General features: G+C 40.2%; 1 protein-coding gene across 2 annotated transcripts in view; it reads right to left on the reverse strand.

The window, feature by feature from the left end:
• Positions 1-15,799: 15,799 nt before the first annotated feature.
• Positions 15,800-19,481, reverse strand: part of fchsd2 (FCH and double SH3 domains 2) — a 266,251-nt gene continuing 262,569 nt past the window's right edge. For both annotated transcript variants that reach the window (XM_078545225.1, XM_078545224.1), the window contains 3 exons: positions 18,563-18,692; positions 17,527-17,612; positions 15,800-16,719 (listed from right to left, as the gene is read on the reverse strand). In XM_078545225.1, the coding sequence (XP_078401351.1) occupies positions 16,636-16,719; positions 17,527-17,612; positions 18,563-18,692 (300 nt within the window). In that variant the 3' untranslated portion in view covers positions 15,800-16,635. The remainder of the gene's footprint in view (positions 16,720-17,526; positions 17,613-18,562; positions 18,693-19,481) is intronic.

A 19,481-nucleotide genomic window follows, 5' to 3' on the forward strand; every position in this document is an offset into this window, starting at 1 on the left:
CTTTTTTGGACATCAGGACACTGGACACACTAAGACTCAGCTGCTATGATACTGATCGGAACTGATGTTTACATTTTAAATTTAATCAATTTACAGTCCTTCCCCACACCTTCTGTTCTCTGGTGAGCCTGTGCCTGACCTACTGGTTTTACAGGCTTCTCAGTTTTAGCTATATGGTTCCTGGCCAAAGATTCACTCTGCTAGGCTGAAGTACATTCCAGCAGTGAGGGAAATGGAGAAGAGATTTGGGGCAATGACACAGCCTGGTTTGACCCCAGTTTTCACTGAGATAGAGTCCGTGGTGGTTTCGTTGATGCAGATCAGGGCTTGCAAGTCATCGTGAAGGATGGTGACAAATTTCTGAAGGCAGCCAGATTTGAGGAGCATACATAAGCCTTCATGGTTGACACAGTCAAAGGCTTTCATGAGGTTGAAAAAGACTGCGTACAGTGAGTGGTTGGCACTGTTCCTTACACTTTTCTTGAATTCGTGGTGCAGTGAATGTCTGTGGTGCCTTTTGATGGGTGAAAACCACAACACAACTCTGGAAGGAGCTCCCCGTCTACAGGGAATAGATGGATGAGGAAGATCCATGCAAAGATCCTCCCAGTGGCAAACAGTAGGGAGACTCCTCTGTAGTTATTGCTATCAGAATTGTCTCCCTTCTTGAATATAGTCATAATCACAGTGTCCCTGAGATCCCAGGTGAGGGATATGAGGTTGTGTGGGCAGTGCCAGGAGTGTATCTCCATCGTATTTCAGAATTTCAGCAGGGATTTCATCTGCTCCAGAGGCTTTGTTGTTTTTCAGCTGCTCAATGGCTTTTTCAACTTTGCTCTGTACTGAGGTCGCGCTGATACCATGCCGGACTGGGTATTCAGGAATGGAGTTAAAAGGCGTCTGAGTCAAAGACTTCCATTTTTCTCGCTGCAATTCTGCACCTCACCACCACCAAGTTATCCACAGGCACAGAGATAATAGACAGAACAAATGGAAAACTGTTCAACCCATGACGCCTACAATCCAAAGCCATTTCAACTTCAGACATAGAACTTCAGTATGCAGATGACACTTGTGTGTGTGCTCACTCAAACTGAGCTCCAGGTCATTGTCAACTCCTTCTCCAAAGCATATGAGGAAATGGGCCTTTCGCTAAACACCCGGACAACTAAGATGCTCTTCCAAGTAGCTCCGACAGCCCAATACCTCCCCCAATCAATTAAGATCAGTGGAAAGGTCCTGGAAAATGTGGGCTATTTTCTGGATTTGGGAGCTTCCTCTCAATTTTCTAGCTCAGCCTTCGGCCAACTGTAGAATTAGTATTTGAGGACAAAGATCTCAAACCTGAGACTAAGGTCATGGTTTACTGGGCAGCAGTGATCCCCACGCACCTTTATGCTTCAGAGACTTGGACAACCTACAGCAGACACCTCAAAGCACTGGAAAAGTGTCATCTGCAATGTCTTCGCAAGATACTCCAAATCAAATGGAAAGAAAGGGGCTCAAACAGCGGCATCCTCTCCCAAGCCAACTTGCTGTGTACAGTTCTGGTCTCCTTATTTAGGAAAGGATATAAATGCGTCTTTGGAACTCTCTTCCCCAGATAGTGGTAGAGGCAGGGTCACTGAATATTTTAAGGCAGAGGTGGATAGATCGTTGACTAACAAGGGAGTCAAATGTTATCGGGGATATATAGGAATGTGGAGTTGGGGCCACGGTCAGATCAGCCATGAGCTGATTGAATGGCGGAGCAGGCTCAACATGCCAAATGGCCTGTTCCTGCTCCTAATTCATTTTTCGTATGCCTAGCGTCGAGGCGCTAGTCACTCAAAACCAGCTCCCCTGGGCGGGACATGTCATTTATATGCCTGACACCCAACACCCGACACCCGAAGCAACTGCTCTACTCAGAGCTCAGTCACAGCAAGACACTCCCAGGAGTATAGCAGAAACCCTTTAGGGATGTCCTCAAAGCATCCTTGAAGACGTCAAATATACCTGCCACGTGGGAGACCCTGGTTTGTGACTGACCATAAAGGAGAAGGCTCATTTGGGAAGACACTGAATACATCAAGACATTTTGTTGGGAACATGCAGAGGCGGATTCAAGGTTTCAGGGGAGCACACAAACGTCCAAACTATACACCTACCCAATCCTTCAAGACCACCTGTCCTGCATGTGACAGAGTCTACAGATCTCATATTAGATTTATCAGCCATCTCAGAACCATCAAACCAGAATGGGAGCAAATCATCCTTGATCCCAAGGGACTGCCTAAGAAGATATTTCTTCACTACTTCTGAATCTGGATCTTATCATTCCCACAGAAATGTCTCCATCAATGCGTCCTCCGATACGCTACCCGTCAAATAGCTTCTGCACTTCAGTCGCTCCCCACACCTGTCTCACAACTTGCACAACAATTGACAAATGCTTCAAACCAACTCCACACAGACCTCAGGACTCCCTCCTATTACCTCCTCTCTATTCCACATTTACTACCAAGATACGTGCATCCTCATAATTGTTTCACAACCAGGTCTATGTAACTTGTTATGAATATAAAGTTTTAGAAGATGATTATGTTTTGTGATTGTTTCTTTAATTCAAAGTAAAATGGAGGAAATGAGAGTGTCTTATGACCTGTTTGAATTCTGCCCAATAACAAGATTGGGTAGCTTGGTTACCATGGGGACAAGGGGCCCAGGTTGAGATTTACTGGGAGCAAGGTGCAAAATGTTCACACCTGAAAACAAAGGCAAGAGCAGCTGGGCTGACAGTGGACAGACTTTCAGTCTGCAAGATTTCGGACAGAAAGCAGAGTGAGAGGTCTCACAGGGAGACAAAAGGCTGCAAAACTTTATCCTCTCTTTCAGAATATCAGGATTAACCATTCAAGTACACCCAGTGGTCAGCAGTGAGAAGGCAGCTGCTAAGAGCTCTCTGCGAGGTACCAAGCAGAATGCAGGAGGAAGGGAGCTCTCTGATCAAAGAGATGCATCCTGTGGGAATCTATTCTAAAGACTCTGGATGATTTGCCCTGGTGAGGCTGGGAGGAGAAATTGCTGGAGTAGATCTTACTGTTGGTAGTTGGTTTGGAGATTCGCTGAAAACTGAGGAAACTGCCTTTTGACAGTCACTCGATATTACAACTCAGCGAAGTGGGGAGGTGTAAACCCATTAGAACCTGGAAGGGGCTTTCCTGTAAAGTTTGTAGTCCTGTGGTGAGTGTGTTGGAATGTATAAGCATCCTGCATGGCATTTCCGGTTGTATTAAAGTTTTAACAAGGATTTTTTTTCTGTACTTTAGAGTATTAGTTGTTTAATAGGTAATGTTTAGTCAATGTTGCTTGCAGTTGGGTTATTACAGTAAAAATCTTAAAACTTGACATCTTGTCATGCAATTCCTTTAAGTTGTCACTGGGAATTCAAATCTCTTGTTTAAAGCTGTCGGCCTCTATGGGGTTCATAACAAGCTTGAGATTTTCCTGTGTCCATTTGCTTGCACATTTTGGCTACCACTCCAACAATCCTATTTCCACTTTCTTAAAAATCACTATTCTCTCTTGCCCAGGCCATTCCCCCATAAAGACCATAGCTCTGCTCCCTTAAACAAAAAGGGACACAGAATTGAATATGGCAGATGACTGGTTTAGCCATTCACTGCCAAATCTGGCAGGATCAACAATTTGTAGTCAGCATTATAAAATGTCCCAGGGTGCTTCACAGGAGCATAAAGCAAAACTTGACATGAAGCCACAGAAGACAACACTAGGCCAGATGGCCAAAAGCTCAGCCAAAGAGGCAGTCTTCAAGGAGAGTCCCAAAGGAAGAAAAAGCAGACAGGCAGAGAGGTTCAAGGGGAACTTAAGGTCCAGGCATCCGAAATACAGTCACCAACGCTGGAGTGATCAAAATCAGGTTAGATAGCTGGCCAGCATTATTGCTGGTCTCACCTGTACAAGTGTGCTTTCTAGTAGAAAACCAATAGTTGGCAGCCAAGAGCAGGGCCATTTGCCCTTCAGCCTTGCCCAGTGCTTTTTCCTTTTTGCTTCTACACTTGCCAACCTGCAATGTACAAAGAGATGGAAAATTGTGGGCTACTGAGCCCAATTCTAGCATTTGACTTAGCCCAAACCAGTGTTTGCATGGGTCAAAGAAGCATCTATCTATTGAACCATTATGGAAGCCTAGGCATTTCAACCTCCACTTCAGCAGGAATGCTGTTCGCTGATGATGACTACCCACAGATATTAGAAAATACTAGTATAAATTATGGTCGCCAATCTTTGGCTATGAGGTAGCAAAAATGATCCTTTTAAACTATGTTACCAAAATCTGGGTGTACTTGAATGGTTAATCCTGATATTCTGAAAGAGAGGATAAAGTTTTGCAGTAAAGTTGTGAAGGACACAAGATTCCCATGTAGCTACCAAATGTTCCTAATTAAGTTTGGAGCCATGTTGTGCTAAATCTGTCAAGATTGCAAGGTAAAGGCACAATGCTGTGGATGCTGTGATTCTGAAATAAAAACAAAAAAATGCTGGAAAAACTCAGCAGGTCTGGCAGCATCTGTGGAGAGAAAAACAGTTAACGTTTTGAGCCCATATGACTCTTCTTCAGATTGCAAGGTTAGTTGATGCGTCTTGATATCTGAGTAAGCAACCATGATGTTAGAAAGAAGATATTGTCAGAAGGTGACTTTCTTCTTATAATTGAGGTGATGGAAGCAATAGCTGAACTTTGAAAAATACTGTATGTACGCATGTAAAAGTCAAATTTTGAGGTCAAATTTTAGGCCAAAAGTCAAAGGGCAGACTTTCTTATGGTCATGTTTTTGAGGAGTTGACGTGTGCTTGATTTGGGCTCAAGTGAAATCCAAAAAAGGCTGTCACAATGGAATAAAATAAAAACCGACAACACTAAATAATTCATATTATTAACATTTACTTATTTTATAACTATACACATTTCATCCAACGCGATATAAGTATATAACAAATTAACTACAATACCACATTGAAACCCTTCAAATTCACTCTGAGCACCTCCTGAATCACTGAATTCGTCCCAATTACCTGGTTATATAGCATTGTCTGGATCATCTTCATCATCATTAGTAGCTTCAGCATCATCATCCCACAAGTAATCGTCCTCTATACCATTGAGTGCATTCAATAGTCCACATTTTAGAAATCATTTTTTGACAATATTGGGATCAAGTTCATTTTGTGTGTCTATGATCCTTGTTGATAGTGACGTGCTGCATATTTCTACCCTTAGTGAATGTTTTTTCACCTTCCAACATTCAATTATTCCACATCTTTTGGATATCCTTGAGACGTTTATTTGTACACACATCCAAGGGTTGAACAACATGCAAGACAGAAAGGAATGACTGCCACGGTGTTGGTCAATCTCACATCACTGACTACATCTTCAACAAGGTAGGATTTGAACATGTCCCAGATGAGCAAACCTTTTTCTTTGCTTTATCCTGGTCTCAAATTCCACACTTCTTTGATTCTTTATTGCAACTACCTTCATCCATCCAGTCTTTCTCGTGAACATGGATGAATGGATGATAAGGCCTTTCTGAAATTTCTCCATAATTTCTCCTCCTGGAAGTGTCCTGCCACAACTCTTCCAAGTAGAGCAGTTGCTTCAGGAGTCTGGTATCAGGCTTACGAACACATTCTGCTCAGTGGAGCTGGTTTTGAGTGAGGACAATGCCGGGCATATTGGGAGAGGACAGTGCTGTTGCCTTTCTTGGCACCAACTTTGGAGGATCTTGCAAAGGCACCTTTAGTCACTGCGTTCCAGTATGCATAAGACACTTGTGTGTGACTCACTCAGAAACTGAGCTCCAGGTCACTGTTGACCCCTTCTCCAAAGCATATGAGAAAATGGGCCTTTCACCTGGAAAATAGCAAGATCCTATTTCAACCACCTCCTACCATTGATTAAGATCAATGGCGAGGTCCTGGAAAATGTCAACAATTTTCCATATCTTGGGAGCCTCCAATTGACAAAGGCAGACATAGATGATGAAATTCATCATCGCCTTGGATGTGACAGTTCTGAGGAAGAGAGTATTTGAGGGCTAGGATGTCAAACCTGAGACTAAAGTCATAATTTACCAGGCAGCCTGTAATCCCTGTGCTCTTATATGCTTCAGAGGCTTGGACAATCTACAGCAGGCACCTCAAAGCACTGGATAAGTACTTCTACCTAGGGTGTTAACTGTATCAGCCCAGATATTCTTGCATTCTGCATGACTTTCACTACTGTCAACACACTATGCAGTGCCTTCTGAGGAAAAATAATCAGAATCACCAGTACAGAAATATGATTACTTTGGAATGTCATTTATAAGACTAAAGTCTAGACTTTTACAGCTTCTCAGCTGATTAAAAAACTCTGGAACAAGTGGGTGGAGATTTGCAAAGAATCTAATTGAGTTGGAAATTGTAAGTTTATTTTTCTTACTGAACTACAAGGAATTACAGTACATCATTATTACAGATTATTACAGGTACCGTTTAATGTCACAATGCTGCAAGGTTTTCAATTCTTCTGCTCAGTTAACTGGTTGAGGCATCATCAGGAAATGTAAAAAAATGGCTGGGCTCAACTTATTAAAAATAAATTGTGAAGCCATGGCATTTATTACTGACTTGATTTCCTGTATTTATTAGTGTTAAAGGTGTCCACATGATTTAATTCAGCCACTTTGGGTGCACCCTGCACTAATGGCGATACAGTATGTCATGACACAAATTAGCACCTGCTCATAACCAGTGCATACCAACCTACAGCTTTACAGAAACTAAATTATTTTAAATAGATTTTCATCATTTAGGTGTTACATATGCACTGACAACTTGGAGCTATCATAATTTCAGTCCCAGTGTGTCCATTGAAACTGTATTCGTATTGTTTGTTCAATTGAGCTGACCTATAACAAAATCAGAAACTGAATTATACCCATGTAAAGTTATATATTTACTTGAAGGAATGATTCATGAAATTGAAGATACAAAGCGAAAAATGCTTCATTCTAAAAAGGTTACCTTGCACTCCCGAATAGGGTATAGTTCCAAGCAAGTGGACAGGTCCCTTGTACCTAATTTAATTGGCCATTTGAGAATGAATGTGGCAAGTACTGGCAAGCTATTGTTACAGCTAAGACTGAACTTGATCTGATGTCCATACACATGCACTCACAAGGCTTACTAACCAGCAATGAGCAGTGTGAACTTTGGCTGATTCTAAACACTCTTTAGCCCTGGGGTGCAAAAAACCAATTGCAAGGCCCCAAATGCATTCCTATCTAAGGTCAGGACAGCCAGTATTGAACCAGAGGTTTGGCTGATCTGTGCTTACTGGGATTTTCTGGTCCTGCTCATGGCAGGGGTAGGGGGGGGGCGGGGGGGGGGCGGGGGGGGGGTGGAATTTGATGGAGCAGCCAAAAGTCCGTAGACTTCGTGTGGGAATTTCTGGTCCCGCAAGGGATGGGACTGGAAAATCCCGGCTACTGATTTACAATGCAAAGACAAACCAAATCTAATAAAACTATCCCTAATTATACAATCTCGGAGTTGAGATGAACTGGAAACAAGCACAAAGTTAATGTCTCAAGTGAATTAAAAGATTGTAAATTTGTCTCTCTCTGTCCCACAGATTAATGAATCTAAAGATTCAACTCTCAGCAAAAACTGTGTTGTGTCAATTAGATCCCTGGAAAAAATAGCAATAGAGGACTGAAGGTTATAAAGGACAAATGGAAACAGAGATAATGATTTATGATGGCATATAATGATTCCTGTACTATTGGAATTATGAAAGGGTCAACTGTGGAAAGCAGCCTGTCAAGAATTAGTAATGAACATTTAAGTCCAGAATGATATGTGGGTTTAATCCGGGGCTTTAGGGGGAATATGTAACACAACCTTTGTGTGACTAAACCAGTAGGATAAAAACTACAAGAGGCTAGATTGTTTAGGGAGGGATCGGGCTGAGGCCAAGACAGCCTTTTTTCATTACAGGCTCAGTTATGTTTCAACATGTTATCCAAAGCAGCTAGAAGCTTCACGTTTAATTCTAAGGCGATTCTTCAAATAATCCCGAGAACACAAATATCTCTATAATCCACTATAATTTTTAAAAATTTGTTCTAGGGATGTGGGTGTCACTGGCTAGGCCAGCATTTATTGCCCATCCCTCATTGCCCTTGTTCAGGGGGTATTTAAGAGTCAATCACATTATTGCGGATCTGGAGTCACATGTAGGCCAGACCAAGTAAGGACAGATTTCCTTCCCTACACTAGTGAACCAGTCAATCGACAATGGCTTCATGGTCATCATTAGACTTAATTCCAGATATTTATTGAATTCAAATTCCACCAAGCCTCCTTCGACAGCACCTCCCAAACCCATGACCACTACCATCTAGAAGGACAAGGGCAGCAGATAAATAGGAACACCGCCACCTGGAAGTTCCCCTCCAAGTCACTCACCATCCTGACTTGGAAATATATTGCTGTTCCTTCATTGTCGCTGGGTCAAAATCCTGGAACTCCCTTCCTAATAGCACTGCGGGTGCACCTACACCACAAGGACTGCAGCGGTTCAAGAAGGCAGCTCACCATCATTGTCTCAAGTGCAACTAGGGATGGGCAATACATGCTGGCCCAGCCAGTGAAGCCCACATCCTGTGAATGAAAAAAAAATCTACCCTGGGGATTTGAAACCTGATACCCAGAGCATTATCTTGGGTCTCTGGATTACCCAGGACAATGCCACTACACCACCACCACCTCACGTATTCACATTTAATTCTAAGGTGGTTCTTCAAATATTCCTGAGAGAACAAACATCTCTATAATCCACTTTAATTACTGAGATGTGGTCACATAAAATTGTATACTTACTGCTACTGAGCTGTCAGTGATGTAAGCATGAATAGGAGACTGAAATCTATAGTCCAATGTTCAAATCAAGACAAAAACAAACCCAGTGGAACACAGATACCCTGTTATTGCAGACATATGAATTAAAAAGTTAAAGAATTGCAACATATTTGAAAGGCCTTGAATGCTGCCAACAATGTGCAAGTGATTGTTTTATGGTAATCAAGATGTATATTTAAATAAGTCTTAATAAAGAATATCCTTCTGCCTGGTAAAAATCTTGCAAGAGATTCCATAATCTTAGCACAGATAGTTCAGCTTGATAAGTGTTGACGTTTCGAGTCCTCACGACCCTTCAACAGAACTGAGTAATATTAGGAGAGGGGTGAAATATAAGCTGGTTTAAGGTGGGGGGGTGGTGGGGGGAGAGAAGTTGTGGGGGGGTTGCTAACCAGGAGAGAAATGGAAAGCAATGAAGGTGAACAAGGCAGAAGAGAGATACAGAAATCCTGTCGGAGTGCAGAGCAGTACTTCTTCAAGGTAGGCATTTCTTGAAGAGGAGTGGCAGTCAATTAAACACAGAGATAAAAACAAAAAACTACTGCGGATGCTGGAAATCCAAAAAAACAAAAACAGAATTACCTGGAAAAACTCAGCAGGTCTGGCAGCATCGGCGGAGAAGAAAAGAGTTGACGTTTCGAGTCCTCATGACCCTTCAACAGAACTGAGTATTAGGAGAGGGGTGAAATATAATACTAATTTTTAGTTTATAATTTTTATATTATAAATGGTACCTTGTAATACTAAGAGATCTATCCAAGTTTAAAATTGTGCTATAATTTAGTCAAAGAAGCTGACAGGAGGAAAATTCACCACTTAAATATGTTGTTGGTAGAGGAACAGAACAAGAGCTGACAGGCATGTGCTCCCCTCCTCCACTACTAATGTTAAATAGCAACCTCTCCCTGAACGCGGATCTTGGAGGGAGGGTTTGTCTATTTTGATGATTCTTTTTAATGCCAATCTAATCATTATGAGTACTTCTAGATCATAATTATGCCACAGTTAGAAATACCTAATAACTCCTTTGATGAGGTGCAAACCTCTCTCCAATTGGTAACATTAGTAATGGTTTGTGGTGTGTCTGGGCCTCTGTAGGCCCATTCGGGGATTCTGCAGAAGAGGTTTGATAGGGTGGCAAACTTTGAATAATTGATGTGTCTGCTTGTTTTTACTGTGATTGGTATGTGCTAATTAAATCTTTTCACTAAATTATAGTGATAAGTGCACTAATCTTGCAAGTGGATAAGCGAACACTTATCAAGCTGATAAAAACAAAAAACTACTGCGGATGCTGGAAACCAAAACAAACCCCACCTCCCGCCCCCCCCCACCCCCCCCCCAACTTCTCCCCCCCTACCTTAAACCAGCTTATATTTCACCCCTTTCCTAATATTCAGTTCTGTTGAAGGATCGTGAGGAAACGTCAACTCTTTTCTTCTCCGCCGATGCTGCCAGACCTGCTGAGTTCCTCCCCCACCCCCCAACTTCTCCCCCCACCCACCTTAAACCAGCTTATATTTCACCCCTCTCCTAATATTACTCAGTTCTGTTGAAGGGTCGTGAGGACTCGAAACATCAACTCTTTTCTTCTCCGCTGATGCTGCTAGACCTGCTGAGTTTTTCCAGGTAATTCTGTTTTTGTTTTGTTTTGGATTTCCAGCATCTGCAGTAGTTTTTTGTTTTTATCAGCTTGATAAGTGTTCGCTTATCCACTTGCAAGATTAGCGCACTTATCACTATAATTTAGTGAAAAGATGTTATTAGCATATACCAATCATAGTAAAAATGAGCAGACACATCAATTATTCAAAGTTTGCCACCCTATCAAACCTCTTCTGCAGAATCCCCGAATGGGCCTACAGAGGCCCAGACACACCACAAACCATTACTAATGTTACCAATTGGAGAGAGGTTTGCACCTCATCAAAGGAGTTATTAGGTATTTCTAACTGTGGCATAATTATGATCTAGAAGTACTCATGATGATTAGATTGGCATTAAAAAGAATCATCAAAATAGACAAACCCTCCCTCCAAGATCCGCGTTCAGGGAGAGGTTGCTATTTAACATTAGTAGTGGAGGAGGGGAGCACATGCCTGTCAGCTCTTGTTCTGTTCCTCTACCAACAACATATTTAAGTGGTGAATTTTCCTCCTGTCAGCTTCTTTGACTAAATTATAGCACAATTTTAAACTTGGATAGATCTCTTAGTAATACAAGGGGCTCTTTCATCCCCAGATAATTGATCTGTGCAGATCTACAAATTTCCGCTGGCCATTCATCTATCCCCATTTATCTGTACAATTTAATCCTGACCTGCAAACTTTTTTGACAGAATTACATTGCCCCGTCCAGAGGTGCATATGACAGACATGGGTTACAGTATTTGATCACCTCAATCCATACTCACTCTTTCCAATAAGGCTACCCTATAAATGTCAAGCCAAATAGGGATGGGCAGCACCTTCTATATTCTGAGAACAAAGAAAAACTCACTCCCAATGAGGTAAAAAATCTCTAGCTACTTCTTGAACATAATCATTCAGCATTAACTGCCTTTGCTGAGATTCTGCTCCACATTTCTACTTGGGGGGGTTTACTTATATGATGTGGGAAACTGAGAGTCTCCTAAACAGGTATATGGGGATAGTGAGGGAAAATGGCGTTGAGGTAGATGATCTAGTTGGATGGTGGAGCAGGTTTGAGGGGCTGAATGGCCTACTCCTGCTCTTATTTCCTGTGTTCCTATGCCACACATATATATTGAAAAGTGCTATGTCACATTACACATACCATGACTTGGGCTGAAATGTGAAGATTTCAGATAAAATGTAAAGAAATAAAGCTTGCATAAAGTTTCAAATTTTTATTTAACATTTGTACATAATAAATACAAGTTTTAACAGCCAATACACTGCAGAAAACATTTTGCACATTTGCTTTCTCTGCTTGAAGTACTGACACTGTACAATGTATAATATGGATAATTAGCCCCATGTATAGACAATTAAAAGGGAACATATAGTTTGAAAACTCTTGGTTCTTAATTTAGAGCAAAAATGTAATTTTAAAATAATATGAGAAAAATATAAAATATGGGAAAACTTGCAAATAATAGGCAACTGAAGGGGGGAAAATCAATGAAGTTTGGATGAATTGGCAACAGCAATATTGTCAGGTTATAAAAATATGGTCTGTAAACATTATAAAAGTAAACAAAAGAACTTCAGAATACAGAAGAATTTAAAACAGGGTGCTAACAATATCTGAGAGTGCAGTTTTAAAGAAACAATAACCTTTTTATAGTTGTAGAACTCAATGTATATTTTATTTATGTCCCAGCTTTTATTCCTTTCCATTACAACAACTATTTGTGCTTTCTTCTTGTAAATGCCATTAAAAAGTGTCATGTTTCTTCAAGGTAACAGTTTTTGGCCTGGTGATTAAACTCAAGTCTTTGAATATTACTAAATAGGTTTGGACTGTAGGTCTTTACCAGGATTTGAATCTACAGCTCACGAGGTACATAGCAGATAGTGGCACCACCATACCACCAAGGTGATGGAAGTCAGGATCTGTGGTTGGCAGTATATGTATGTCTGAAGTTGCAAAACACAACTAAAACATGTGGCCTCCAGTTCAAAGGCTCTCAACATGGCTTCAGTAGCTTCAACTAAGCCACATGTATACACACACACACACGCACGTATTTCACAACCTTTCTAGTTTTATACTTAACCTCTTCAAGCCAAACATTTAAAACATAGGCAGCTAAAGCATTTATGGGTAGAGTATCTTTAAATGACAATCTCTCAGAAATTTTCTGTGTGTAGTATACTATTTAACAAGGGTTACAGAATTACTCAAAGAATGTACACAGTTATCTGTTTACATTAAGCATTATTTAATCTGTACTCAACAGACTGAGAAGTCAGAGCCATGTCTTTGAGGTGCTAATTTCTATACTATTATACAGCTTTCAGAGGTTGTGCAATAGCAGCCTTAGAAGTAATTACCTAGTTTTATATAGTCATAGATCAAAGATGGGTCAAATCACACAGGAACAGAGAGTTATTAACTCATTTAAAAAGCTGTATCACTCTCCCTCATCAAACTATCTGGTTAATCAGGTGATCATTAAAACTTTACACTTATCCATAGGGAGGCTTAAACATTCTTTGCAACTTTAATAAATTGGTGCTTCAAAACTATGTATAATGAATGAAAACATTGACCAATTAATATTGTGGAGTATTTTTACTGTAGATATTCTCATTTACAATCCTTTCCAGTATGGTGGATTGAACAAAGTCCTCCAGTCTTATTTGAGTGCTTTACCTTTCTTGATCAACAAGGGATGTACTTCCATGCCATGGTGAGACAAAAGCACAAAATTCATCTGGTTGACACCTAATGGTTTAGTTGATAACTGACAAAATACAGTGCATTTTGGCCATTGTGAATGTTGCCACATCTGAAATCAGAACCTGTCCTGAATCAGTTATACAAGCATGTCAATTTTCCACATGACATTTTATGTAAGGGTTGCACAATTGCTCTTATTTTGCATACACAAATCAATTTTAGGTGATGAAACTGATGCATGTAAAATCTATGCTACCCTCAAAACTTTCATACAAAGCTTCTTTTTCCCTTAATTAACCATGACAAGCATTCAGAAATACTAATATATACCTGATGCAAGCATACGAATTGCACATACTACTTTAACTTAGTATTGTTAAGCAGAAATTCTGATTCAATCGTAATTCTCAACCAATTTGTATAGTCATTAAGATTCAGCTATAACAACAGTAATTTACATTCGTCTTTTTGAAATTTCACAATTTTTACTGCTTTCTTCGCTTTCCTGCTTTGACACCATTTTGTCAGCCGGAAAGGCACCACCCATCAGCAATGAACTTCTCCAGGACCATCACTATCAATTTGCATTGGCTACTAGGAAGCATAACTTTCAGGAGAGGAAATATTTCCCAACAAATTCCACCGCTCACCAAGGAAATGAATAGTGAACTCATCAGTGGGGTTTAGCCTGAATCAGACTTGTTTGGAGGTGGGGTGGGCGGGGGGGAGGCTGAAGCAGAAGGAAATCAAACTCTAGCCCTTTAAATGGGAGTCCTCTGCTTGCCACTACAAGTCTGCCCTACAGATTTTAGTTTTCTGATGATTTACCATGTATACAACGATCATCTGGAACATGATACTTTTACATGTAGTATTGTAAGCAAACAATTATATGATTGATTGCATTTTGGCATAATACTCAATGCTTTACATGTTTATTTCAGTGTGTATGTGTGTGTATATATATATATATATATACACACACATACACATATACATACATACATATACATATGCATGTACTATAGAAATTAATCTGTTTGAAAGGAAAAACACAAGTGAAACTGGCTGCTAAATCCAAGCTAGAGGGTATGCAATAACAAACTAAAAGAGGTATTTAAAAACAAATTTCCAGGACATTTATTGGTTGAAGTGATGCAAACCAAGCTTTAATAAGGGAAAATAGGTTTCTAGGTTTGAAAGGGTAGAGTTGAATATCAAGGTGGATCATAAGTGTAAGTGTCTTTCTAATGTTTGCCTAACTGTTGGAAGATTAATACAAGATAGGTAGAACTGCAGTTTTTGAACACTATGGTTTTGCTTTTGCTTTAATGTTATAAGGCAACTGTGTAAAGATGCAGGACTCAAATGGAGATAACGTGAAATGGTTTAGAAGTTCTTACTGTGTGCTTCAATAACCAAATATTGCAATTGAATTCAAAAATGCAATTGCTAACCTCAGTTTCTCCTCAAGCAGTATTGGTATACAAGAATAACACTAGCAAATAGCACTCTTATTGTGAAAAGGGAAAGATAAGAGATAACAGAGAATTTGAACAAGTGGTAGTCATCAGATTTGAAGAGTTTAGTCTAATAAATTGGATAATTCAAGAGCATACTCTCTGAAAAGTTAATTTTTGAACTGCATCACCTCTGCTACTTGGTCACTCAAATTTAGCAGTCTTAATAAATAACTTGCAAGTGTTTTCATATAGTGTTTAGTTTGCAGCAATTGAAATGTTATTCTTAACTTCTAGTCCTGTTTTTCCAGTTTTCTAACCCTTTAGTACATTCAATATAGTAAATCTGAAACCCCGGACTATGAAATAAAAGCTGAAGTGTGCATATAATTCAGAAACCTGAAGTGTGCTTTAGCAAAAGGCAATTTAAACATTCATTCTCACTAACAGTGGAGATACGTTTCCTGTATTTTTAACTAATAAACTTCAAACCTGCCAACCCTATTTAAATGTGGCAATTAAATATTTAATTAATTCGCCCAAGAAACAAGTCAAATGGCTTACTGCGATCATGAAGTTGCATTATTCAGCAATCAATAATGCCTCTCTTCCAGCTTAATACTGTCATTAATATTTAGGGGAAGTACAATGTCAATTTTTTGAATGAAAAAATAATTAGTCTGTCAAGAGTTAACGATATGCAATTTAAAAACCAGTGATTTTAAAGGGTTTGTTTTAAACTAAGAGGAAGGAAAATGTAACCCCCAGAAGACAAGCAAATCCTTTCCTCTTACCAGAAGAGCATTCATGCTCTACAGCTTCACTGGAAATATGTTTATAAAGTTTTCCATTTTAACATGGCCATAATGTCTTTTCTTTCTTGACTAGAAATATTGCATAAATATTAGTCATACATAATTATGGAAAACTAAGACTCTGAGTTAAGATAGAAGCATTTCTTTGTATTTATTCCCTTATTTGTCTGTTTCTCTTTCTTTGCACTGGAACTACTGAGAGGAACCAGCCCCTCTTAAAAGAATTTCAGTCCTTACTCAAGCCAATCCCTGCAATTTTTCTAGTCCATTTACACTACTGCACATTACAGCTGAATACATGTATACAGACTGGATTAATACTAAAGGGAGATATGTCTTACAAGTAGTTCAACCTTGAGGCTACAGTAATGTGCTAATGAATGTACAATATAAATTGTAAGAAGAACATGCCTTATGCCTTTTTTAAAAGAAACTTTACTTCTATCTACATTCTTTAGCCTCAAAACAATGATGAATGATTGACTGATAACAATCATATCTGTACCTGGCACTACAGGCACTGATACAGAAATCAACAGCTATGTACTGGAGCTGTACCAGAGAAACATATGCTTCTGATCCAAAACTGTGCCCTGCACAGCACCTTAGGCATATAATTACAGAAGTACCAGACTCTGCTGCATTGGGGACAGAGGAAGCAGTGTGCTAAATGTCTTTTAAATAGAGGACTGAAACAGGACTGGACCCATCGAAAGTTAGATTGGTCAAGCAGTATTCCTCTCATTGAACTAAAAAAAGGGCGAAAAAAAACATATGGCCCAATTTAAATGGCCAGAAAGATATAGTGGCTACAAAGGCACAATATTTTGTAAATCAAAGGAGGAACGCCGCCTTTCCTCATGATCTGCACTTCATAACTGCCTTTTTCCGTTGTCTTCCACTGCTCCTTGACTGCAGATTCCTTTGCACTGATGGGGCAGAAAACGTAAAGGAATCTGAAACTGAAAATGCTGAAATAATTCAGTCTCAAGTCTGATTACACAAAGGTGATTTGTTGGTTACACCAGCGTTATTTCTACTTCCTCTGTCTTTTCTGTTTTTCGGCGATGCTGCTGGGTAGGCGGAGGTGGAGCAGCCCGTACCTGCAAAGACAGAAATCTCTGTATCACATCGTTTCTGCTGTTTAGGTTGATGCTGGGTGGTCCATTCAGTTTCATTTCTTTTAGACTGCATAGCAGTTACAGTTGAGTGACTTGACTTCAGAATCAACCACATTGCCGTGGGTCTGGAGTCATATGTAGGCCAAACCAGGTAAGGATGGCAGATTTCTTTCCAAAAAGGATGTTAGTGAACCAGATGGTTTTTTACATTGGAGAATGGTTTTATGATCACCATTACTGAGATTAGCTTTTAATACCAGATTTAGTAATTGAATTTAAATTCCACCAGCTGCCATGGTGGGATCTGAACACGTGGCCCAAAGCATTAGCCTGAGCCTCTGGATCACTAGTCCAGTGACATTGCTGCTGCGCCACCACCTTCCTCCAATAGTACTCAACAATCAAACATCAGATTTGATGCTGTTCTGTATTGAGCTACAGTTGATGGGGGATATTTTAATTCTCCTTGGTCTTCAGGGTAGGGAGGAGAGTAAGAAATCAAGTCAAGTTCTCACACTTGGGGTAACCCCTGCTGGAACATAAATGTGCAGATGTCACATGAGGCAAATGTGGGCTTAGTTCAATGCCCCAGTGAACAAGCTTGCTGATACTCTGCCCATACTAACACGAGGATGGCAATTGAACAATTGTACATACTTATGAACTGTACAACAGTATGAACCAATGTCTTTAAAAGAGACCTGGAGGATGAAGTAGTACTTCTCGTACAACTTTAAAATAATGTTACTTGCAACAAGGCAAGGTTGAGAACCGACATGTAGAACTTACCGGTCGGATTTTTCCAACTGAAGTTTCTGGTGTGCATCTCTGCGGTTGTGGATTAGAAGATGCTTCTACTAATAAGCTTTCATGATCTGAAAATTGAATGCAAGTAGTACACTCTTATGTTGTGTCATCATAACCACATACATTTATGATATCTACAAATGTTATTTTTTGACAGATTAAAATGAGAACGTTATATTCCATTTGTACCATTTTATTTTCAAAAACAACTCAAAACATTACACTTACAGAACAGGCATATGATTATCAACACATCGGGCTGGATTTTATGGCCCAACACCAGCGTGTTTGAAAGCAGGAGGGGACTTTTATAATAGTGTGTGGCCTTTCTGCCCACACCTGACCTGTCTCCCATTTTACGGTGGGCGGGGGTGGCATCGGGCAGCCTGATTAATAGCCACTTCAGTACCTCATTCTGCCTCCACCACAATTTTAGGCAGGGAGTGGCCCATGCCAGCTGGGTATCCCAGCAGCTTTTTCTGTGTGAGCTGGTGTTGGGCAAGGAAGGGGGAAACCTTCTTTGAGGGTCCCCTGTGCCCACCGGAGGCACATTCCTCCTTCCCAGGTCATACCCACCATTTAACCCTCCACGCAAACCTCTTAAACTTGGCTCCCCACCCCTTTCACCCCATCTTGCTGGCAGCCAGGCCCCACCAATACCCCAGCCCCATAACCTCCCCCTTTTCGGGGTTTGACTGTGATCCTAGGAGTGGCTACCACTCGAATCTGCGCTGCTGGACTTCCTCCCCAGATGGGGGGCGGAAGTATCGGCCTTAGATTAACTCTGCTTCCAGTGTAAAATGGCTGCAGGGGAGCTGGCTTTTTGGTGGTGAGGCTGCCTACCAACATTTCAGTTGGGAGGGGCAGGGAATACGGCACCCCGTAAAATCCAGCCCAGAAGCTGTAGGAGGTGTTGTGGGTAAATTTATTGGTATAGCTGGAAGAGGCAGCTACAGCAAACAGCACCAGTTATCCCGACATCTAGCTAGTATGCTCTAATATAGCTTCCATACTTTACCTGTTACTGATGGCGATCTGGGAAAGGACTGCGATCCTGTCTTGTCTGGACTGCTGAAAGGACTGGAAGGTGGCTGATCATACAATGGTAATGAAGGAAGACTGGCCTGTGGTCTTGAGGATGGAGATACCTGTACATCAGATTTAACAAACAGAAATTAACAGCGCCTGAATATTATTCAGGCATTATTAGATCCATGATTATGTAGATTAGTCCAAAACATTTTTATAATGAATAATGTCTGTTTATTCCTCTGTCATAATAAATTGCTTATTCCAAATTGTTCAGTACAACAGCAGCCTTCCATTTCACCATTTTCATAAGTAGGACACAAAATGCAACTGTTGATACATGGTTATATAAGAGACTAAACAGATAATGAAGGCCAGAAACGCAGGTGCTTTTATGGATAAGAAAGTTTGATTTTTCTGATGCTGAAAGATTCAAGGCTAAGCAGTGCCATGGTTGAGTGGAACACAATGGTTCCTAGGACAACTTGCTTTGTTGGTTCATGAATGAGACAAACCTCAAACTCACCTGTGAAATCGCTCATCATTCATTCTGTTCAAACAACAGGTTTTTTAAAAGCTTTTAAAATTTTAAAAATAAATTTACTCTATAGTTGCAAATAAATCTATAAATTTATTAGAACTAACACCAGCCATAGTCACATCAAATGAAAACACCAATCCAATAAATAACAGGGATGAATGATATTGCATCTTATTTTTAAATTGTCTACCTTTTGTTTTAAGTGTGTTAAGATGGTTTAAAATTGTCAAAGTATCCCAGAATGCTTTGCTTTAACAATTTAGACAGAGGGCGAATGTAAAGCAAAGGGGAAATGTATGAACGAAGACAGTTTGGAAACCCAAGGACAGAGAATGTTAAACACCCAGGTCAAAAAGTTGGTGCATAT

Source organism: Cetorhinus maximus, chromosome 7 (assembly GCF_964194155.1).
Source record: "Cetorhinus maximus chromosome 7, sCetMax3.hap1.1, whole genome shotgun sequence".
Taxonomy (NCBI): Eukaryota; Metazoa; Chordata; class Chondrichthyes; order Lamniformes; family Cetorhinidae; genus Cetorhinus; species Cetorhinus maximus.